The following is a 24,894-nucleotide window of genomic DNA, read 5'->3' as shown; positions in this document are numbered from 1 at the left end:
CAGACCAGCAGGAGGGAGGCAGGGGCCGCGGGAGCAGGGTCTGGCCCAGACACTGGGGAGGAGCGAGGACACAAAGTCGCAGCTCCTAGAGACCCTCCGAGTCCTCAACAGGCCACAGTTTGGGCTTCACGGAGGACAGTGTTTGCTGTCACGCTCCTGGGAAGGCCACGCTCCATGGCAGCCAGCCCGTGGCCTCAGCCCCGGTGGGTCCTCTCTTTCCCGAAACCACGGGAGGCCATGTTTCCCTCGGAAGAGGAGCCCTGGGGTCTCGGGGGCCGGCCCCACAGCACACACCCCCAGGGCAGCGCAGCCGGCCTCCCACGCGGCCCACGGACCCTCGTGGGCAGAGGACTCGCGGCACCAGAGCTTTCTTGGCCAGCAGCAGTGGGGATGCTCTCCCCGGCCACCTGCCGTGGGAACGAGGTGGCACCAGAAGGGGTTCCCACCCGACGAGGATGGGACAGGACAGGAAAGCAGGGGCAGCACATCCAGAACCATCCATCACGACTCCGACCCACCGCCCTGTCGGGGGGCCTTTCTGCCACCGGCCACTGCGCCTTCCCCGGGCTTCGGCCGCTCACTACCTGCCAAGACCACCGCCTGCTGCAGTGGGGCAGAGTGGACGTCCCGGCCTGATGCACGCTCCACGCTCCGGCCCAGCCGGCGGGCAGGAGAACACCAAACCAGCAGAGTCTCGGTCCCGTCAGGTCTTTGCCGACGAGTTTCCACTGGGCCCCCTGTGCTCCGCCCGCCACATCCCTGCAACAGAGTGCACGGCACAGGCCGCTTTCCCGGCGAGACTATTCCTACCCACCTACCGCTCAGGAAGCACTGGAGCCCGGCTGTGGAGAACAACTAATTAAGCACGTTCTTACTTCAAGGGCCAGGACTCCTGGCTGCCGAACGGGAGATTCCCCAAGAAAGCGGCTCGTCTCTGAGTGGCTCTGCGGAGGACGTCTCTCGGGGAGCAGGGAGTACTCATAAATAAGCTGCCCCGTAAGAGCTAATTATCTGTAATCCCGAGTGCCGTGAAATCTAAACTCTCAACCGCAATGGCACGATTGGTCTCGGTCCGCGCTGTCCTATGCGGGGCCGCACACCGCTCCTGCGAGGAACCACGTCCGCTCTTCTGCCTACAATTCATTAAATTGCCCCAAGACGGGGAACGCAAGCATCGGCCAGGCTTCCTGGAGGTGACTGACATCAGCTTTAATCGCTGATGGAGCGCTGGGTCAAGTGCCTGTCTCTGAACCCAACACGGCCACGTGAGGCCACCGCCGCTGTTGGACGAACTCACGCCACAGAGCCTTCATGCATGCATGGCGCCCTAACCCAAACGGGCCCGCCGACTCCCCTGAGGAGAGAAGAACCTCCCTCACTGGCTCGTGCCTACACATGTAGCAATTACAAAACCTCTGAAAAGGAAGCATGTGTTCTCTGAATTGCAATGTTTTCCTGACGCAGGACTGTTTTCTCTCAGGGAGAAAAACTGACCTATGATGGGTCCAAAGGCAACCCAAACCAGCGTCACATTAGCCGGCGCCGCGGCTGGGTGTGTTCAAGCCACACGAGGAACCAACCAACTGGCCTCCCCTAAGTCAGCATGCCGTCACCTGGCCTGTCCGCGGGCCTGCCCCCTGGCCGCCGACCACGCGCATCTCGGAGGGCAGCCCTCCGCTACTCACCGACCCGCTTCCAGCGTGAAGAATTTTCAGTCCAGACGCCTTTTCCAGTTTGTCCTTGTTGTCAACTGTGAGGAAAAGTTAAGAAGTACAGGGTCAGCGTGCAGAGCTAATTGTTCTCAAGTCACCCTGAGCATTCCCCTCTACCGAGAAACATTCCGTTAAGTCACTGCATGGACGGCCTGATTCAGCCGGTGAGCTGGGAGCCAGTCTGGCTGGTGCACCCGAGCATGAGGCCCTGCTCCCCAGCGGAGGTGATGCATGGGGACGGCCTTTCCACGGGCCTTCGGCTTCATCCACAAACGTCATCCCAGGGAACCCACAGAACTGTTGTGAAAAGTGCACGAGACATCGTATGCAGACATTCTCTGCAGATGGTAGAGTCTGACTTTCAAATGATATGCTTGTTATTCAGTGTGTTATCATTGGGAAATGCGTGTCATTAACTAGCGTCCCGAGCTCACAAGACTCAGTGGAGGGCCAGCCTGAGTGTGTGCACGCACCTCTGCGGGCTGGGAGCTGTTCTCTGCGCTACCCGGCCCTTAGAGGAAACATTCCACGACAGTTTAGCTCCAGGACCAGCCTCGTCCTCGTGTGCTCCTGACTTAGAATGAGGAAGACCTGCAGAGGATGGATTACCCTCCAAATCAGACCAAGAGAAATGCGCTCTGGAAACAATTAGCAGATGTGAATGAAAACTCAGTAATCCTAATGGCAGCACCGCAAACCCACCTGCCCCCACTCTGTCGAGAAGAAGTTGTGTCGCAGAGCAATTGACCTTGGCTCACAAATCTGTGGAAATAGTCTTCTGGGTAAAGCCCATGTCACTTTGGAAACGAAAACCAGGAAAAATGGAGTTTTACTGCAGACCCTAAGAATGCAGAGTGCCTTCGAACCATGAGAGACTATGGACTCCGGGAAACAAACAGGGTTCTAGAGGGGAGGGGGGGGTGGGGGGGTGGGTTAGCCTGGTGATGGGTATTGAGGAGGGCACGTTCTGCATGGAGCACTGGGTGTTATGCACAAACAATGAATCATGGAACACTACATCAAAAACTAATGATGTAATGTATGGTGATTAATATAACAGTAAAAATTTTTAAAAAAAGAATGCAGAGTGCCTTGCCATTGTGGTTAATGCTGAACGAGACCAAGAAAATATCAATTACTCCACCTCTTACTGTGTCCGCCCCCGTTAATCTTGGGTGACGGCATTCTATGCTGTGCAGGGATGCGAATGAGATCCCGTTACAGCCCGCCTGCCTCACCTGGGGGCCTTTCGTTGTCTTGTAGAAAGTTCTTCCCTTTGAACAAATGCACATTATTTTTACGTGCAGGTAATTACCCCCGCACTGAAAGGATGAGGCAAACACACCCCTGTCTGGTTCAGAGCCTCACGCTCGTGTGCTGAGGCAGGGGGAGGGTAGGGCGGGGCGGCGGCCCAAACAGCAACCCTGAATGGAGGAGGACAGTCTTCAAGAGCGACAATACAAAGCAATCGATTTTAATGTTCTTCTCTGAACAAAGGAAACGTTTTGCTAAATGGCAAGCTACTTTTGGGGGGAATAATAGTGAACTCTAAAATAGGCTGAAGAACAGAAAGCACATGAAAATGGAATTTAAAAAGTACTCCGTTTGTTGCCACAGGGCAGTGACGGGTATTCCAGCCGGCCCAATCACAGCAACGTAGGGAACGCGACCCCAGGGTCGGCAAACCTGCTCCAAGGGGCAGGCGGAGACCTCCAGGCTGGGCGGCCGGGGGCTCCACCCGCCTCCCAGTGAGGAGGCTGCGGGGACCCTCCTTAAGGGAACCGTCTGGTTGTGTGCCAAGGACACGTCCTGTCGAGGCAGCGGGCGCGTATCCACCCGCACGAGCAGGAGGCCGAATGCTGGCCGTTCTCTGCCCGAACGCCTGCTCGTTCACAGGTCTGCCGGGGAAGTTCGGACCCTCCCGCAGAGCAGACAAGCCCTCCCCTCGTGTCCGCGGACGCATGCAGCCGTGCCGACCAGTCCCGCAGGCCCAGGCGCTCCTCCGAGCCCCAGGCCCTCGGGCAGGCCCTTTCCCCGCGCCAGAAATGCACTGCTGACCTCAGCTCGCTGGACGCAGCGTCATCTGCCAAGCACCAAGCCCCCAGGTGCCAGACCTTCCTGGGGATTCCCGCCCACGACCATGCACATCTTCGAGCCGCGCAGTGCGGGCTCACCACACGCCCAGGAACCGTCGAGCCGTGGTGTGGGTGCCACGTGGTTACCCCGTGTTCCCACCGCCCGCAAACACGGACGCAAATGCTCAAGTGTGCAGAGAACAGTAAAACGTAGTGATCGAGCCAGCTACTGGGTCCTTCCGTTTTCAACGTCACTTAAATGTGTGTAAAATGTCATTTTTTACAACTGGCTCACAAAATCTCTGGAAACATGGCAATGAGCCCCAGTAAGCGGAGAAAACCGGCTCCAGCCCCGCTGTGGAGAACTGTGTGCCCAGGTTAGGGACCGACGTGTCCTGATTCCCTGACTGCCTCACGCGGGGACACGGCACCATGCCCCGTGCACGCCGGTCACCAGAGCCCACCTGAGGAGGCCTACGCCTTCCCACTCCTGCCAGTTTTCCACTGGCACCTTCCGACCAGCTCCAGAAAGTTCTGGAAGGGACTTCGGCTGCCTGGTAGGCTCTCCGCGAAACGCTGTGTCACCAACACGGGAGGAAAACCACGGCACCGTGCTGGGAAGTGGATCAGGGAAGGGCGACCCGTGGCTGTGCTCAAATGTGTGTCTGCCGTCTGCACAAGTGCACCTGGGCCCTGGGACGGCACACTGGTGCGCACAGAGTGACCCCGGGGATCAGAAAGCGTCACGTTACCATGTCATCGTGGTCTTCGCTTTGTCGTAAAGCAAAGTCATGGCCTCCGAGACTCGGTGAAGCCGCGGGGCAGGCACCTGCTCCCCCACTCAGGAGGCGCCAGCGCCCCAGGGCCTCTCACAGCTGCCTGCCCTCTGACGATGGAGCTCCCCCAGTTCACGCCAATCAGACGATGGAGCTCCCCCAGTTCACGCCAATCAGACGATGGAGCTCCCCCAGTTCACGCCAATCAGACGATGGAGCTCACCCAGTTCACGCCAATCAGCAGTTGAGCCAAACAACCTGAGCCAAGCAAACGAGGCTGCTTCGTAGTAAAGGTGCAGGGGCTGGTTCACCGTCCCAGACTAACCCAACTAGAGTGTACGTCCAAGTCCAAACAACCAAGTCTGTAATGAAAACAGCAGTAGGACTGCTGCCCACCAGGTACCGAGGACGCGCGCTGCTCATACCAACCTCATTAATCCTTAGAACTAGCTGGGATTTAGATCATGTGGTCTCCATTTCAGAAATGGGGAAACCGAGGAAGCCCAGTGGGTGGCGCTGCCCAGAGCCGCGGGCAGGTCTGACCCAGGCGGTGCGGACCCACAGCGCGGGGGGCTGCGCGTCCGGGGGGAGGGCACGGAGGGGTGGGTGTCTGGTGAGGACCCCCTTCCCGGCTTGCACACCACTGCCTCCCAGGGGTCCGCTTGCACGTGATGGAGGGGCTCCCTCTCCCTCTTCTTACACGGACCCCAACCCTGCTGGATTGGGACCCCACCCTTGTGACCTCGGTTGACCCTTACTCTCCCCGTCTCTCCAAACACAGTTAGACTGGGGTAGCCAGTTGTGTTTGGGGGCGCCCCCTGGCCCCAGCTCAAGGCCAGTCACGACCAGTGACACCTGCAGGCTGACCTGCCAACTCCATGCTCTGCCAGGGGGCCGGTGGGGAGGCCGAGGAGAGAACCGGGCTCACCCGCAGCCCAGCAGCACGGGCAGGCCTCTGTGGAGCCGCGGTGGGGAGGGGGCTGGGAGCCTCCCGGCACGGCCGGGCTGAGGCTCCCAGGACGTCAGGCTCCCCCGGGCACCCTGCTGTCCCCATCCCCCTTCTCTGTGCTCCGTGGCCACACCTGCCCCTGGGGGACCGCTGTCACGTGACGGCCCCCAGCCTGCCGCCTCTGCTGAGCAGGGCCTCTGCACGCTGGGCGCCCGGGGCTGGCCTCGCTGCTCCCGTGGGCCAGCAGTCTCCACCCTCAGAAAGACACAGAAATCATGCTGAGCTGCTGGCCCTAAGCCCGGCACGGACAGGGCAGCCTGCCGCTTCTTGTCCAACAACATTTCCCCGGTTTATGCTTCTCAGTCCTACGCGAACCTGTTCTCAGGAGAGTTTCTCTCCAGGGCGGAGCCTGGGGCCGCACACGCAGCTCAGGAGCGCCTACTGACCCCTTCGTGGGTCACTACCGGCCACGCCGCAGGGCGGTTTCCACCGCGTCTTCCACCACGTCTGCAGTCAGACCGGCTGTGGTCCCGCGCATGTTACTTCGCCTCACCTGGCCTCAGTTTCCCCTACGGAAACTGCATCAGAAGCCTCACGTCCCGAGCGGCGGGGAGGATGACGGTGCTGTGCACACCCAGCTTGGCACGCGGCAACAGTTTATTACTTGCTTTACCGAATGTGTAGCAGCCGCCGTCTGTTTGCTCACTGCTCCAAAATGCCAATAACCTCTGGTCTCCAATACGATCAATGTGTTGATTGATGCTGCTTCTGTTTGCTGCAGAGGCCGAGCGAATGTGCCGGGTGACCTGGGTTAAGGTCTGGCTCCCGTGTCAGCGTCACCGTCTCCCTGAAGCCCCTGGTCTGAGCTCCGCTTGCCCTGAGAGCCACACGGACGCCCGTCCTCTTCCGCACGACGCACCTGTTCTCTGCTGCTTTCCCTCAGGATCCTCTGCTCCGTCCACCACTCCTCATAGTGAGGACTCGAGATTCCTCAACTTCAGGTCTCGGTAAAACTATCGTTTCCTGGCCTTTCCAGACCTTTGAATCAGAAAATCCAGAGGTGGATCTGATAATCTATATTTCCTAAAAATTTGTTTCCATCCCTCATCACCAGCTAGTTTTTAGGATTAGCCAGATTGAAGTGCTGTTGAAGAGAGAACTAGTGTCTGTCTGCTAAATCATCCGCTCATCCATCCATCCATCCGTCCGTCTGTCCATCCATCCATCCATCCGTCCGTCCATCCAGTGCTCTCCGTGTGTGGCTGGGTGGTGTGCCAGGTGTTGGGCGGGCGGTGAGTGGGCGAGCCCTGCGAGCTGACAGGCTGTCGGAGGGCCTCCCATGAGGCAGGATGCAGCAACCACATGCCCAGGGTCCACTGAGAGGGGGCTCCGGACATGACCACGCCGCTCCAGATGTGGCCCAGCCAGTGTCAGCCCAGTGGGATCACGGTGACTGGGGGGCTCCCTGGGAAAGTCTGGGGGAGTCCTTGAGCGAGCCTCGCCGGCGGTGCCCTCGTGATGGACTGGACAGGCAGGTGGCCCATCGCCGTGACCTCAGTCAGGACATTACGTCTGTCCCTGTGATAATTCCCTCTGTGACATCTAGCCCCTCCTTCCATCCTACAGATTCTTCACCCAGAATGCAGGGTGTCAGCCAGCCGTCCCGTACGCGGGCCTCCGGACTGTCCTCCACATGCATGGGTGTGCGCACGCACTCACGCACACACGCACAACAGGACGGACCCAGGCACAGTCCTGTGGTGTGGACCCATCTTTCAGATTGAGATCAACCCTCACATTCTACACCTGGCTACAGTTGTTCAGCAGGAGGTGAATCTACCCCATAATGCTCCTCTGTCCACATTTCCTCATGTTTTCCACAGGAGATCATGGGCAGCCCGGTGTCCTGCGGGTGCCATCCTGGCTCCAGGGCCCCCCTCGATGCCACCGTGGGCTCCACCACAAAGGGGTGAAGAGCGTTGGGCACAATGCTTCGGAGAGGACCCGAGGCCGTGTGCACCACCTGTCTGAGAACTTCCAGACCTGCGGTGACACCTCATTCTGGAAGACCCAGCCCCCGCTCTTCCGAGGAGCCTTCGTGGTGGGTTTCCTGCCACGTCTGCAAGCCCCTGTGGCAGCCAGGGGCCGTGGCACCTGTGGCCCGTGCTCTTCCGTCCCTTCTCAGTCTTGGGGTCACGTCTTCTCTGTTTTGTTGTTCTTACTGGTGGAGAGGCCGAGCCCTGCGCGACCCCGTGCTTTTCCCACAGACGGCACAGGACGCGTCCTACAGACAGCCATTCTTTGCTTCTTTTTGCTCAAACGTGCCTGACGTGAGAGCAGACCCAGCGGTCTTGGCACTCTGCAGCCCCCAGGGCCCCCAGACACCCTTCTCGACGCTATCCTCGGGCGCTCACCGTCTCATAGGATCTGCTCCGGGGGTGCCCCCAGCCGCGTGGGTTTCCTTTCAGAATCCCCTCCGCGGGGCGGAATTGCAACATGAAGATCCTCGGCCTCGGCCTCGCCCTGCGCCTCACGCGCTGCCGCCACCAGGCCCTTGGGCCGCGGCCCCAGTGCATCTGCCCTGCACGCGGTTCCCTGCACATCGCTGTCTACACGAAGGGCCTCTTTCTGGGAACGCCACGGGGACACTGCGTGTTTTTCAGTCTTTGGCTAAGGCATTTTGAGGGGAATAAGGAAAGCTTTGCTTCTGCCAGACGTCCTCTCCAATGTCAGCTCCGAGTTATTTTTCTGGCCCAGCGCAGACTCTGAGCTGGTGGGCCCGAGCAGGCCGGCGGGGGAGGCGGAGACCTTGAGAGAAGCTGCTTTAATAATGCCGAGAACAATGCATAAAGCCCATTTTTATCTTCATGGGAGACAAAAAGGGTTTCCAAACACAAAAAAGAAGTCCCTTAAAATTAAATTCACTAGATGAAGAATATGCAAATTACCTGGAGAAGCGGAACCCTACAATGTTCTCAAAATTCTGCAATAGCCTATTTAATTAGTATTTTAATTTATCAGAATAATTCCTTGCACTGGACAATTTATGCACTATTCCATGTAATTAAGCATGTAGCTACAGTGTAGTAATTTTGCCTCTCTCTTTGGCCCTGTCATTTTAACTGAAAGGGTGTGCAGAAGTCTCTTCTGTGATCTAAATGGGGGCAAGACAACCGAATGGCCAAGCTCCATTAGCAAGAACACGGAGAGGGAGTGGGGAGCAGGGGGCAGGCGAGGCCGGTGGGGAAGCCGACCCCCTTCAGGGAGCCCAGCGCTCCTGAGGGTGGAGCCCGGCTGCTGGCAGAGCTGAAACCACTGTTCCTGGGGGCACAGATCTGCACCTGACACATTTCCACCTCCAAAATCCTCACCCGCTCTGCTGCACATTTATACCCATAGGGGCGTCCGTGAAAGGGGTGAAGCATCTGGGTCATTCGGGGACCTCCGAGTGGACCTGCTGGGCCCCTTCGCCTGGGGGTCGGCCCCTCGAAAGCCGCGCAGCTGGAGCCCGTGTGGGGGGGGAGCAGGCCCGCTCTGTCCCGCACAGCAGCTGCCAGGGCCACCCCCCAGGAACTCTGCCGCCTTGCCCACACCCTCCTGTCTTTGGTGGGGGCAGAGAAGTATCATGGGGTGAGGGGGCCTGCTGAGCCCCCCCGACCCCGCCCCCTAGAAATAACACCGCGCCCAGTCTTCTCAGGGCAGAGCATCTTCTTATGCAGGAATTAGAAAAAAATAGGAACCGTCTGCCAATTAATTGAAGTTCATTCTTTTCCCACACACGCCTTTTCTAAGAAGCAGCCCGAGTCAGTGGCTGAGGCCCGTGGGCATGATTCCTCTCTCACCGTAGGGGCCAGCTGGAGGGCCCGTCTCTGCAAGTTACAGCTCCCACGCTGTGTTCTCCCGGATAGTAACAGGTATTCGGTGAAAAATGGGGTCCCTGTTCACACAGGTCAGGGAAACACAGAGCTAAATAAAGCCAAACACACGTACACACACCTGCTGGCCTTCTCAGAGCCTTTAATCTGCTGTATGCTTGGTGGCCGCCTGGAGGTGGTGCGGTGTCCCCGACAGGCCGGGGACCACGTTAGACCACGGGGAGGGGCCAGCAGGGGAGGCACTGGGAGCCGCTTGTCAGCCTGACCTGCCTCTGGATCTGGGGCCTCCCGAGGGGCGAGGGCCCTCCTGCAGGGCGACGGTACTCCCCTTACCCTGAGGAACCGAAGACTCTCTCTCAGAGGGACGGGGCTGTGGCTTCCCATGACAGAGCCCTACCCGATCACTGACCGGCCTGGAGCCCCAGAAGGAGACCGACAGGTGGTAGAAGGAACTCCTGTCAGTTAGCGAAGGTGGGCCACGGCCTCTAGGACCAGCCATGCACAAGCCGGTCACGGTCACGGTGGGAGGGAAGGAAAGGGGTCTGAAGGTACAGCCCGGGGGTCGTGGGGCGTGAGGGAGGGCAGAGACTGGCCGCAGAGGAAGGTGCGGGCCCAGGCCCTGCAGGGCGCTGTGCGTGGACACCAGGCCCCGGGCCTTACGGCTGCGAACTTTCTCGGGGGCGTGAAGGGACCCTTTCTTGAGAGCCCTTTCTGCTCACGAGGCCCTGCAGACAGGTGGTGTCCTGACCCCAGTCCTTGAAAGGATTCTTGGGGCTAACACATGTCCACGGCTCATTTGGAGTTTTGCGTTGTTCCGCTCTGGAGGCTGGGCCTAGCCCACCAAGAGCATGTCCTCAACCTCTCCGATCCACTCTGTAGCAAGCCCCATCCTCAAGAAGGGGGTCTTTCTCCCTCGCAAACAAGATGCCCTAGGGGGGGCACAGGGCTGGTTGCACCTGCAGCCCTCTCTCGTTCTCGCTGTCCCACACGTCCCTCCCCAGGGTCCCGGGCTGGCCCCGTCTCTGCTCAGCCCCACAGATGCGTTCTGCCCTGCAAACCCCCTGTGAGGGTCAGAGGCACAGTAGGACCCCTGGCAGGGGTGCCTGGCTTGCAGCCCCGGCGAGGGCGCCCCACCTCCGCGGCCTCTGTCCTCTGCTGCCCAGTGCGGTGCGGGCCTGGGGCGTGGGCACGGCTGAGCCACTGAGACACCGGGTGGAAGAAGACACAAATTAATCACCTCGTCAGACCTCCCAGAGCCAGGAAGCAACAGACTCTTGCCTCAAGCAGCGTCACTTCCCAGCCACGCTGAGCATACACAGAACCCTCTGCGCATCTCAGTTTGTGGTTCTGGAAGTTCTCAGGGGTTAGCACAGTAGTTCTACATGCTGGCAAGAGAAGCCCGTGCCGTACTGATGGATTCCTATTGCTCACCACTGTGTACGTGCATCCGTCTAGACGGAACGTGCCCGAGTCATGCTACACGGCTTCTTTCCACCGGCAACCACGTGGGTCCCGAAGCTAGACGGAGTTTATTTTTATAACAATGACTACGATTGGATTACACTTTCAAAATGCAGAATTACAAATTCCTCTTTATTAGTATTTTTGATTTAAAGCTTTGTTATCTATTATTATATTTTGTTTCATAACTTTAATTGTCCATTTTGAGTATTGCTAAAGAAAAATAACATTTTTGAAGATATGTACATAATTTTAATGTTCAGTTTCATATGTATTTTGTATTTTTGATGAAAACACCTTCACATTTTATACTCTGTGCAATTACATTTGGATCGCGGGAGGATGCAGGTCATTTCGTCACTCCTCTCTGCAAAGCCCTACCTCGGGGTCCCAACTCCACAGGGTCCATGTGGCAGGTGCAAGGCTTTCCCGATCTGACCCCAGGCATCTGTGGCTCTTTCTATCCTTGAACACCCCCTGGGGTACAAGCCTGCTTCAGGGCCTTTGCACATGCTGTTTGTTTCCGGGGCTCAGAACCCACAGGACCCACTGCTCTCATGTGTGGGGTTTTGCTGCCCATATAAAACAGCAGCATTGCCTGGATTGCCCACCTAGCCCTTCTTTCTGCACCCTCCCCCTCAGGATGTGAGCCGTGGTAGGATAGTCCCGGTGCCCAGGACAGCGCCAGGCACATCGGAGGACACCAGGGACTATTTGCCTAGGGAATGGTCCCATGATTGACGGCAGGAATAAGCAAATTCGGTCCCTGGGGCGGTGATGCACCATGACCATGACCATACATTGCCACCATATTGCTGTCACAGGCGCCCGATTTCACCCCTGCCATTCTAGTTCTGGAACCAAAGCGACTCGTCCTGGAATCTCCTAACTCTCTTCCGATGGGATCTGCCATGAGCACCGTCAGGACTAGTCCAGAAGCAAATGTCTTCTCATGCACTGCTAGATCATGTCTCCCATCTTCCTCACGGCCACATGGAACTTAGTTGTTTGTGTCAAAGCGGACCAGTGCGTCGCTGTCCGAACACTCCGGGACAACAGTGGGCAGCGGGACACTTGCTTTGGCCCTTGCAACTGGCCTGGCGGTTAGGACACGGATCTGTAATGTGCCCTAACAACGTGAAACACGGGAAAACATTTTGATGTCAATCATTTCAAGTCAAGTCATCTGAAAGTAACATGTTGCCACAATATTTGGATATTTAATTTTGCTAACTGTCAGGAAGAATTAGAATAACTCTGGAACATAACTGCTGTCCTGACAATTATTTACGACCAGAGAAACCATTTAAAGCTTAATTCTAAGAGGGAAAACAGAGGTGGGGTGGGTGCTCCCTGTCCTGTCCTTGGCTGGAAATGGGCCCTCTCTCTGCTTCTCTGGTCTCCAAAGGCACTGGGCAAAGGGAGCTGGGACTCGCCTGTTCTAGCAAAAGAAGGCAGGCAGCCAGACAGAGAGTGTGTCACTGTGCCCGGGGCCAATGCCCGACCCCACGGACAGGCCTGCACCTCAACCAACTCGTCCTTCTACACACTCACTTCCAGTCTGAAGACATCAGAAGCAATGCAACAATGCTCGTTTCTACACAACCAAAGCCTCGCTCTGCTGAGAAAGGAAATTGCAGAGTGGTTTTGGCAGATAAAGTAAATGCACGTTTGTTTATGTACGTGCAATAGGTATCATTTTACTAAACAGGTCACAGGATCCTGCAAAAGATCTCCCTAGCCACCTCTTGATGACTTTCTCTTGATCGAAACATTTTTTGTTGATTTGTAATTCAAAAATATGAATGTTTTAGATCTATATTTAATTAAATATTAGACAGATACCAATGAATATTTACAAAACACATGTTGGGTATAAGGAATGATGACAGCAAATGCCCTTTCTACACCCTGAGAAAGAACTGAAACCTTAGAGTCAAGTGAACCCTTCATGTCCCCGGACCCGCTTCCCCATCAGACCTCCTTCCCCTGAATTCTGGGTTCATAATTTCCTTTTCTATACACGTTTCCACATGTTTCTACTGCTCAGTTTTGCTGGGTTTGAGTGTAATAAGGTGGAATAATAACACGTATGTTCTCTCTGACTGGCTTCTGTTGCTGAATCGTTTCCCGGGCCCCGGGAGGTTTTGCGTGGCAATGTGGTTTGTACGTCTTCCCCGGCACGGGGCGGCGCCGTGTGCATCTAGAACATCCGATCCAATGGACAACCCAGTTGATCCTTCCTCTCTTCCCACCACTTCTCACCTGGGGCCACCGTGAGCGTTCTCGTCCGAGTCTCCGGCACACGAGACTTTTCTCAGGTGGAATCGCTGGAACGCAGATGTCCCAGGGTGACGGCAATTACCCACTCCCTTGCTCGGCTTGTAAGGGTTTCCATTGCTCCAGACGCCCCTCAGTTTGCCAGACTTAAACACTGCTGCCAGTCTGGGGAGGCAACATCCTGTTTCACGGTGCTTTCAATGTGCTTTCCTTTGATTACTGGTCGGTGTCTTCTCGGGTGTTATTCACCATTCATGCTTTCTCATATGCAAAATTCTTGTGTGTGCTTTTTGCCCATTTTTCTATTGGATTATTTGTCTTTTTCTTATTGCTTTGGAGGAGTTCTTTAAACATTCTGCATGCTAATACTTTGTCAGTTGTATGGGTTATTACTAGTTTATCTCAGTTTGAGGTTTGGCTTTATAAATTTCCCAGCAGTTTCTTTAAAGATTTTATTTACTTATTTGAGAGAGAGAGCATGAGCTGGGGGAGGGGCAGAGGGAGAGGGAGAAGCAGACTCCCCGCTGAGCAGGACCCTGGGATCATGACCTGAGCTGAAGGTGGATGCTTAACGACTGAACCACCCAAGTGACCTATAAATATCCTAGTTTTAATACACTCTAATTTATCATTTTCTTTAAGGTTTGCACTTTGGGTACATTATTTAAAAATTCTCCTCTATTCCAAGATTGTAAAGGTATCATTCTCTATTTTCTTCTAAAAGATTTACGTTTTGCCTTCACACGTAAGTCCAGGAACTGATTTTGTGTATGAGGAAAGGTATTTTCCATAATTGGACACCCAGTCTTCCCAGGATAATTTACTGAAAAGGCCGTCCTTCTCCCTGATCTGCAACGCCAACTCCAACAGTTCCTCAGGAAGGTGGGTCTCCTCCCCTCTGGGTCCTGCGTCTGGGTCCCCAGGCGCCCACCGCCCGCTACCCTTCAGGGTAACACCCCCCACGCAACCTCACAGGAAGGCAGACCCTCACTCTGCTTTTCTCCGCGGGGGTGCCCAGCTGTTCTCGCTTTTCGCACTTACTGGTAAGGACACTTTAGAATCAGCTTGTCAAGTTGCCAGATGAATATAAAAAATAAAAAAATCCAAATCTGCTGGGATTTTTGTTAAAATTCTGTTGAGTCTGAAGGTTTGGGAGAGTTGCTATCCTTCTCATCCTGTGACGTTGTAAATCTCACCACACACTTCGGTCTTCCTTCACATATTCTAACAATTTTATAATTTTCTCCATACAAGTCTTGTACATTTAAATAAATATTTATTCCTGGCACCTTATTATTTAAAATGGTAAATGATGATCATTTTTTAAAACTGTATTTTCTAAGTTTTTTCTAAGTATAGAAATGCAATTAACTTTTGCCCGTGATTTCACACATAGCAGCCTCTCATCTGTCTAATACTATAATTTATCTGGATTTTCCTTTGTGTGTCTGAATAAATAATGAGATTGCCTGTAAGCAGTTATGGGTTTTCCTCCCTCTCCAATGAAACCTTCTATTTCATTCTCCTGCATGATGGCTGGGCCCTCCTACGGCACCCTTACTAAACGCAGTGACCGCTCACAGCCTTGCTGTATTTCTGCCACTAAAGGGAATATTTTCAGTGTTTCACTATGAAGGAAGACGTTTCTGTAGGTTGTTTTTTTTAATCGAGTTAACAAACCTGTCTTATTTTTAAGCATTTTTATTATGAATGAATGTTAAATTTTTTGTCCAAATCTATCAAGAAAACTGAGTGATTGTTCTTGAATCTATTAATGTGGTCAATCACATTAACTATCTTCCTAATGTTAGAACTTAAACTGTGAAAAATAAATTGCTAGATTTAATCTTTGTGCATCTGTTTTTGTGGGAAATTGGTCTCTAATTTCTCTTCCCTGCGCTGTCTTCGTGGGGTTTTGGTATTGGGGTGACACCTCGGGGGAGATCGGTGCGGCGCTGATTTATTTGGGCGTGGGGAACATCCATACAGCATGTGGGCTGGCACTTTCTTCGTGGGAAGACTTTTAACTACTAATTCCGTTTCTTCCTCCGTTCTAGGACCATTATGGTTTTCTATTGCTTCATTTTGGTCCCGTTCTCTAAATTTCTAAACATATCATCATAACACGTTACTCTTCTGCTTACACGCCTCCCTTATTCCCAACATTATTTCTGCCTTTTCTCACTTTTATCTTGATCACTGATGATAGGTAGTTTCTAGTTCTGTTTTTTCAAAGAAGAAAACTTTTGCTTTGCTTTCCTCTTGGTCTGTTACTTCTGCATGTATGTTCTCCCTTCTACTTTGTTTGGGTTTGTTCTGTTGTTCTTCTTCCAAGTTCTTCAATTTAAAACTTACTTATCTTCAGGTCTTGTTTCCTTTCTAATATAAACAGTCAAGGCAATAAATTTCTCTCAACTGTCCACTCTCGGTGCAAACCCCAGGTACTGAAATACAGTCCAGTATTTCTGTGACCATTGAGTTCCATTCTGAGTTTTTCTTTGATCCACTGCTTTTTAAAAACAATTAAAAAATTTTCCGGACTCACGAGTGAGATTCTTCTTTTACTCATTTCTGTCACGTGACCGCATTGCTGTCTGAGACTGCGGTTTGTGAGATACCCATTTTCACAGATGTTCTGTGTGTTTGAAAAGGGCGTGTGAGCTTTGCTCGCCGGGCCACCTGCTCCCGGCTCAAGCTCAACACCTGTGTGGCTGAGATTTTCGGTGCCCTTCTGGCTTTTTTGCTTGATTTCCCAGTTACTGTGTGAGGTGTATTAAAACCTCCCACTATCACCTGTGGTGTGTCACCTGTTCTGTGTCTACTCACACCATCCGACGTGAATTTGACTTTCTCCTCATAGTTCTATCAAATTTTGCTCATATACATTGAGACTATTTTATCAGGGCAAGGGTTTGTGATTTTCAAAAATCCTATTGTTATGTAGTGATCCTCTTTTTCTCTGATAATTTTTTTTCCTTAAAGTCTGTTTTATCTGCATTCAGTACAGCAGAACAATACCCTTTGGTTAATATTTGCTTTTGGTTAGAAATATATACATATAGATCTTTCCGTGTCCTTTTAGCTACGTCTTTTATAAACTTACTTGTCTGTTTTCCAGTCTGCAAATCCCTGTTTTTAACTGGAACTTTTATTCGCTTATAGTTATTGTGATTTCTGACATATCTGAATTTATTTCTAGCATTTAATCATGTCTTTATGCTGAAAGTACTGGATTTCTAACTCTTAGTGGTTCCCAGAGACTTAAAATTCACATGTACAAACTCCCATTAATTAATAAAGCTCTGTGCTTTCTTCCTAAAATTACAGAGGCCTTGGAACACTTTCACGCAATCATGCTCGCATCCGTGAAAATACTGTTTTGTGTTGGCTGTTTTAGTCAGTCTGGTTTTTAGCCTCACAGGACACTATTATTCTATACCATTTATTTTGTTTAGATGTAGTCCCTCTTTTCCTGTTTTCTTTGCTCGTTATTCCTTCCGCATCTCAGGTCTTCCTTATGGGATTACTTTCTTTTGTCTGTGGGAAATCTTTTAGAATTAAATGAGGATCTGCTGGGGACAAATTCTTACTGTTTTGGAAGTGTCTTTATTCAATGCTTCTTTCCCTTTCTCTTTTCTTTCTTCTTTTTAGCCGTTGTTGCTGGAAGACAATCTCTCCCGGTACAGCTCTGGGTTGACAACTGTTTCAGCCTCAGTAACGTGAAGACACGGCTCTCCTGTCCCCGGTTCCCTGGCTGCTGAGAAGCAGCCACTCCATCTGGACAGCTGTCTTTTCCCCTCAGCTGCTGTGAAGAGTCTGTCTTTGCTATCCTGCAGTTTCGCTGTTATGAATCCTGAATCTGGGGATGGGTGTCTTCCATCAGCACCGACTCTCTCCAGATATGGCCTCAGCCCCCTCCCCTCTCCTCTGGAATTCACATTAAATGTGCATTTGCCTTTCTATATTTTCCTTTTCTTTCTCTCTCAGCTGCATTCTGGATAATTTCTCAGTTCCATCTATTGGTTCTGGTTCCCTCCTCAACTTTACCTAACTTGTCACTAAACTCACCTCCTGAGTTTAGAATTTCTATTATGTCTTTCATTTTTAAAAATTCTATTGTTTTAAAAACACTTTTTGGCTATTTTTAGGACTCATTTTATCTCCCTCTTGTAGTTCTGTAAACGACTAAAATACAAGAGTTTACGTTCTGTGTCTACTACTCACACCATCTGAGGTTCAATTTCGTTCATTCTTTCAGCTTACTTTGCTCACGGTATCTTGTTCCCCAGCATGTTCTGAAATTTTTTATCCTGGGTTCCTACTTCTTGGTATTTTAACTGTGGGAATCCTTTGCATTTCCTTCTTCTGGGAATCTGGGAGCCCTCCCAACTCAAGACCACTTCAAACGAAACTCCTTGTGAGATGTCACAGACCACGCAGGAGGTCGTACCTGGTGACAGCGCTGCAGCCTCGCACCCCTCAGGCCAGACGGAGGGCAGGCGGGGTCGCCATGGCTTCCCTACTATTCTGAGCTGGTCCTGGCAGTATGTGGTGTTTTTCACGTGGTTTAGGATCTCTAAGGATTTGCCAGACACCTGATATGATTAAAATGGTATCTGTATCTTCACATTCAGCATTTCACGGTGTTCTCTGAACAAAGTCAGCCCCGTATCTGTTCTTCCAGTGCACGGATGGAAACAGGGAAACCCTGGCTTCCACCCCATCCCCAACCACCCTGCTTAGGGAGCAGCAACTACTCTAATGCAGGTTTGAGCAAAACCTGGTGGGAAACTAAATATAAAGTGTGTAAAACCTTAAATAATCTGGGAATTTTATATTACACTAAATATAACTATAAATACATGTGTATGAAACTATCAGATTATTCAAAGTTTTCATGCAATTTGGGTAGGAACTCTTGCTTGGACTCTGAAAAGGAAAAGCCAACAACGCCCCCTCTGCAGAATGACTTGAAGGTGGACGCGGGTCTCTCCCCTGCCCGCAATCTGCACTTGCCTCCCACCCCCGTCTGTCTCCAACACTCCCAGGGCTGGATCTGAAGCCCACGCCCCACAGTGCCCACTTATCACACAAGCAGACTCATCTCCTCCGAGGGGTGGCATCTGCCCGGTGCTGCCATGTTCTCGGCATGGCTGCGGGAAGCAAAGCCAGGACTCCTGAGCTTGAGGCCCCTTCTCGCCTCACTCTACCATAGATTATGAAGGAGCGCATGTCTCCACGTGACAAACCTCTCCTTTAATGATCTTTTATTCATGAAACAGAGATGTGAGGATGGCTCTGGAAGCAGATGTTAGAGAAGCATGAAAGGAGCATCGTCAGTGTTGTCCCATTTGCACTCAGGAGGTGCGAGAGGGCCTCATGACAGACGCCCAGCCGACTCGCCACACAGCTCCTGGGCGCGCACGCCCCATGTCCCTTCACAGACCCTGCTGAGGAGCCGTGACCACACATCTGTCCACTTGTCAGTGGTCACCGCAGCAGGGACGCTTCTCCTTCACTTTCTTTGCCATTCCAAACTTGCTTTTTTTTTTCTTTTTAATGCTCCATATAAACTGAAGACACCGAACACGTTCCAGCCTCAAATGCGAAAGTCCCCATTGGAGCAGAGGGTCTGGAAAGCATTCTCTCCTTGGAAACTGAAAGGTCGATTTGTCAAACCCCACACCTCAGGTCCTCAAGAAAGGTTCTTTAGCCCTTGTGTTCCAGCCATAACCGAGTAAATAAATGAGACTTTTATCTGTCGGTCTCTTGTGAAGTCTCCCGAGAGCAGGCAGGGCTTCTGCGAAAATGCAGCTTAGCTGCATGCTAATAATAATGACAGGCTGGTAAAAGCTAATGTCAGCTTCAATTTCCAAGTCATTTTTCAAATTATTTTAATTAGATATTGTTTCAATCTCACTTACATTAATTTAATATCTGATATCAACATTTCAGTTTTCAATTTGTTCAAATGATTTTTTCCAGTCTGCCTGGTTGCCTGCAGTAATTTAAAATACAATGTTTATCTTCAAGCAATTTTCAGTGCGTGGGTCCTGGTGAACTGCTATGTTCAATAAAAGTGACGGGGAAGGGAGGGACCATGGTGTTTTAGAAAAATGGAAATTTATCTCCTTCTCATTTATCTCTAGACATTACAGTAAGCACGTAGAGCTGGGGCTAGGTGCTCATAATAATAAGATTTTCCACCAATTTCACTGTGTAATTGGCTTTCCCAATGCAAATCTCAGTGAAATCTGATGATGGTTTTTTTTTATTATTATTATTAAAAGGTACGAGGATAAATAGCCACATCTCCTCATCAACATATTTTCTGACAATCTTTAGCCACAAGACCTGAGACCTGCCCCCCAAAGACCTGCCCCCATCTTGTTTTCAGATGCACTGTAGTAGTTTTAGGTTCTGAGTTTCATTTTATCTCTCCCCCAACCTATTAGCACAGACTTTGGTAAAGACACCCTTCGATCATGGCAAACATGAGGTTGAACTCGGCCTCCACATTACAAAGTGTGGGAGGAGGCAGATATCCTCAGGTGCTCGTCTGAGATGAGAGAATTTGTTTCTTCTTGAAGTTCATAGTTAGAATATGTGGATTCAAGCTACACTTGAAAAGTCTGAAGAGCTTACAACAGTGAATACACATTCCACATCACTTGAGAACAACATAAAGCCAAACATGGTCTACAGGACTAAAGACAGACACTACAAGAAACAGAAGGGATTCACAGAAAGTGTAGAGCAGGAAACAAGATGATGAATTAAAAACATGTGTAGTTATGACAATAAATGTAAACAGGTTAAATTTTACTCCTAGGACAAAGTCTCTCACTTAAGTCAAAAGTATTATCTACAAAAAACACATCTAAAACAAATCAATTCAGAAATACTAAAAATTTAAGGAGTAGAGGAAAAATAAGGTAAAGATAAACAGAAATAAAGGAAGGGCCATGATATTAACATCAAGACAATATAGAATTATATAAAAAGTTATTTTTAAGTGAAATAAATAAGGTAATTATCCAAAATAAAGGTACAGTGTATGTGCCAAGAAATAAGACAAAATGTTGAAATCAGTAAAGGAGAACTGACGTGCCTCCCAAGGCTTGACAGACAGAAAACCCAATGGCAGCCAACATGCATGGCTTCCCACGTGCTGACGACTGTGACCAGCACTTTCACTGCCTGACACAACGCGCCCTTCAAGAGAGGGCCTTTCAATTGTCCCATTGCACGAGTGAGAAAGACTGAGCTTACTCCAGGGGTAAGTACCTTCCCTAAAGTCACACAGCTAACAAATGGCAGACCAGCCTTGACACTACTCCCCCCCACCCACGAGGGGGACATACGGAAGACAATTCAGTAGCGACTGATCCAACTCTACGGTGTAGAAACAAAAACATAGATGATCCGGTATTGGGCCCCAAAGGAGACCTTCATGACTTCCAAACAGTAAAACTTACACAAGGAATCTAATAAAATTAAAAATTAGTAACCGCAGAAAATAAAACCATCCTGTCAGTTGGGTATTGAAAAATACAGTCTTCAATAACTCTTAGGTTAAAGAAGACATCAAAACTCTGATTTCAAAATACTCAGCAAATAATGATATGAAAGCTGTAAATCTGAACTACGGGAGGTAACCAAAGCCTGCGTCGTGTTAGGCGTGCACCAGCGCTGTTTCCATTGTTTCCTAAGAAACAAGGGAACAAAAACCAGGTGTTCAAATTAAGGTGTCGGAACTCGAGGGAAGGAACAGAAATAAGAAGTAAAAATATCATTAATAAACTATAAAAGAAAACCAGGATTTATGAATAAATCTGAGAGCAGGATTTTAGGCAAAAAATACACAAACTCTTACTAGAAGTCGAGTAAGAGAGAGAAATATGACACCTCCAACCCTAAAGTTACCAAAAATTAATAATGAAAAAGAAAATACAACCAAAGGTATGGTGAAAATTTTAGAGTTACAAGCTAACAATATTACTTATGTATAAATATTCACAACTCTTAAGGAATTGAATTATAAACAAAGAAAACATAAATTACTAAACTGGCAAAGACTGAAGAAAGAATCTGGACAGATAACTATGAAGAAAGAGAAAACTGTCAAATCTCCTTCAGGAGAAGATGAGTTGGACCATGATGGCGCCAAGTTCATCAGTAACTTCGAGGAGTCAGTGACTCCCTGTCGGTGCCTCGCAGGCCCATGGCCAAGTGTGAGCCACAGGGTGCGAAGGGTCAGCGCTAGGGGTGTGCTTGGTGACCATGGCGAACTGAGGGCAGGGGCCCTGCCTGTTTCCTCTTCCCTCTGAATGTTCAGGAGCCGAAATGTTTGGACCCTCCAAAACCTCTTGAGCAAAATACCCACTTCGTCATGACAACTTACTAAGTCAGAAGTTGAGCCAGCCACACAAATAGCTTGGGCCACTGCAGCAACTAGACGTCCCCACACAGAGAACAAAACGGGGCACAGATCTCACACCTTCCACAAAAACGAATCCACAATTAAACCCAAATGTGGAATGCAGAACTATGAAACTCCTAGAGGGGAGCACAGGAGAAAATGTAGGTGACCTGGGCTGGCGGGGGGGTGACGTTTAAAAGCAGGATCCATAAAAGAAAATATTGATAAGTGGGACTTGGCTAAAATTAAAAACTGCTCTGCAAAAGCCATGGTCAGGAGAATAAAAAGACAAACCCGAAGCTGGGGGAAAATGTCTGCAGAAGACACATCTGACAAAGGATTCGTATATACACAAAATACAAGTCATACAAAATGTACCCAAAAAACTCTTAAAACTCAACAATAAGAAAACAAACAACACAAGTAATAAATGGGCTCATGATCTGAACAGACACTTCACCAATGAAGGTACACAGATGGCAGATGAGCACATGAAAAGCTGGTACGCATCACGTGTCATCCGCAAAATGCAAATTTAACGAGGCTCCGCTATTGTGATAAGAAAAACAACTGTTTTTCTGAGTTGCTGTCTGGGCATCTTACAGTCTGACAACCTGCCCACACCCAGGGTTGGGGCATTTAGGTAAGACCAAGTTCCTGCTCTGCTTTTCCTGGGGACCTTTTCAAAATAACCACTTAGAGCTGAGCCCCAAAGAGTAAGTGACCTCCACCCCAGCCACCTTGTAGATAGAACATGCTGTTAGCCTGCTCTCCATCTCCTGTCGCTGGCGACCTGGGACTGCGGACCGCCCTCCCTCCCGCACTGCACCCCCTGTTCTGGGATCCATAAGTAATAAGAGATCTTGTGACCAAGCTTCCTTTGTGTGGGTGTATTGAAACTGCATCTGCAATCAAAATGACCTGGTGGGTTCACTTCCCAAGGCGGAAGCTCCGATGCTGAGGGAACCACCTGCCACCCACATGTGGGTGGCCTGTGCCCTCATTCGGCAGGTCAGAATCTGCACATTCTTGAGCCCCCCAGCACAAGCACACACCGATCAGAATGGCCCAAATCCAGAGCCCTGACCACAGCAAGTGCTGGTGAGGATGTGGGGCAGCCAGAGTGCTCCCCGGTCGCTGCTGGGGAGTGGGGCAGCTTGGAGTTACTGACAAAGCTAGACACACGTGCACAGTTTGGTCCAGCACCATGCTTCTTGCATGTGCTCACAGGCACCGAAAACTTACGCCCACACAGACACCCGCACATGCAGCCTTATTCATAATGGTCAAAACTTGGGAGCAACCAAGATGTCCTTCAGTAGATGAGTGGATAAATAAACCGCGGTCCATCCAGACAATGGAATATTATTCAGCATGAAAAAGGAGTGAGTTATGGAGCCATGAAAAGACCTGGAAGCGCCTTGAATGCATATTACTAAGTGAAAGAAGCCAATCTGAAAAGACTACATACTGTGTGATTCCACCTCTATGATATTCTGGAAAAGGCCAAACTATGGAGACAGTAAAAAGATCGGGGTCACCCAAGGTCGGGGGAGGGAGGGATGAATAGGCAGAGCATTAAGAACTTTTAGGGCAGTGAAACTGTAATGGTGGACACATGTCATTATGCAGCTATTAAAACCCACAGAATGTACACCAAGACTGACCCTGATGTTTACTATGGACTTCAGTCCGTAATTATGTGTCACTATCAGCTCATCATGTGCAACAAACGTCCCACACCCATGGAACACGTTAATAACAGGGAACTGCAGGCAGAAGCGAGGTTCATGGGAGCACTCTCTACTTTATACTTGATTTTTCTGTAAACATAAAGCTACTCTCAAAATAAAGCCTGTGTAAAAAACAAAAAACAAGGGTTGAGCATCCGTTGTTCCTATTTGAGGTACAGATGACCCTGGGTAGATGTTCAGATGCCCTGAGGGCTTTAGGGAAAGGGCATCCTGTGGCGCAAAGATTATTACTACAGAGGAAGGGTCAGTAGCAGTGTGAAGAGCGATTATCATTTTCCAACTCAGCTGACTGGTGTTCTGTGTTTTAATTTTTAAAAACCAGGAGACAGGGCAGAGGAGGAGTGACCCGGGGAAGGACCCAGCTCTGGCTGGCTCTCTCCGCTATGGCATGGGGCCCACGCACTGGGCCCTGACATGCAGCAAGGAGGAAAATGGACATCTGCCCCCAGGCCTGTGATCTCACATCAAAAACTCCACAGCACCGGGATTACCCGGGAAGTACAGATGGGACCCACGAGACCCGTATCCTCTGCTAAGTACCCATCTAAGCAAGATGAACATTCTCGTTGTTGAGGACAAACCGGCAAGTGTGATTTTGCTCCGACCACTTTCTCAGCGTGAGCTTTCTTTGCTGGGGGAGTGGAAGCAGGATTTGTGCTAAGATCAGGCTCTTTCCCTTCCAAACCATGTGAGGCGAGGGTTCTTCACTATTCATCAGGAGGGGCCGCGTCATGTCCTTATGCAGCATGCTGAAATCACACTGAGTTGGGAAAACGTTTTCAATATTTCAACTGGCTGCTTCACTGAGTCACAAATAACACAGCTAATCCATAAGGTCATTGGCTTACAAAAATCTATTTGCTCTGCTTTAGAGCAAAATGAAAATATACATTACAAATGATGGTACCAGGACCAAGCCAGCTCTGGGACCAGCCTTCCCCATGGATGCCTATCACTGGCCGTCAACAGATTCCTCCCTCTCCTTAAAGCCATTTTAATAAAGACCCCAGAGACTGTTTACTCAGGTGAACACATTTATTTGTAACCGGGGTTTAATGTAAAATTTAGCCTAAACTGTGTGTGCGTTTCCATGCAGGTCTATAAATAAAACATCATTCTGGGTGTTTTGTGGCTATCCTAACGCTGTAAGGGGCACAGTGCTACAGCAGCTCCCCTGGGCATGCGTCTAACCCAAACCAGAAAAATCAGGTGGGTCACTGGGAGCCTTCCCGCAAGCCTGTGTGGGTGGGGCAGGAGAAGCTAGCCCCTCATTCCTGCTGTTGTCCATGACTGTGTGTGTCCGGGCAGGACAAGATTTCCCTAGCATTTCAGGGGCCATCCAAACCTGGAGCTGGACCTGCCTGAGCCACAGGACATAGCACGTGGAGCCAAGCTCATTCTTCACGAGAGGTAGAGCGTGGGGCATTAAAGCACACTTGATTGGAAAAAATGCAGAGAACATTATTCCCATCCTTCTGTGTGTGCCCGTTGGTCCAAAGAGAGGCCAGAAACCAACCTCTGAAGATCCTGCACAAATTCTGGGGGGCAAAGTCAATGAACATCAAAATTCTGAGGGTCTCACGCCCCATT

The 24,894-nt window shown here is 50.6% G+C and overlaps 1 protein-coding gene across 5 annotated transcripts in view; it reads right to left on the bottom strand.

The window, feature by feature from the left end:
- Positions 1-24,894, bottom strand: part of PTPRN2 (protein tyrosine phosphatase receptor type N2) — an 814,855-nt gene that overhangs the window by 276,835 nt on the left and 513,126 nt on the right. For all 5 annotated transcript variants that reach the window (XM_032394358.1, XM_032394357.1, XM_032394360.1 and 2 more), the window contains one exon: positions 1,686-1,750. In XM_032394358.1, coding sequence (XP_032250249.1) covers positions 1,686-1,750 — 65 coding nt within the window. The remainder of the gene's footprint in view (positions 1-1,685; positions 1,751-24,894) is intronic.

Source organism: Phoca vitulina, unplaced genomic scaffold, assembly GCF_004348235.1.
Source record: "Phoca vitulina isolate PV1807 unplaced genomic scaffold, GSC_HSeal_1.0 scaffold80, whole genome shotgun sequence".
In the NCBI taxonomy this organism is placed as follows: Eukaryota; Metazoa; Chordata; class Mammalia; order Carnivora; family Phocidae; genus Phoca; species Phoca vitulina.
The sequence above is the reverse complement of the archived record's forward strand: the minus strand, read 5'-3'. Positions and strand labels throughout refer to the sequence as shown.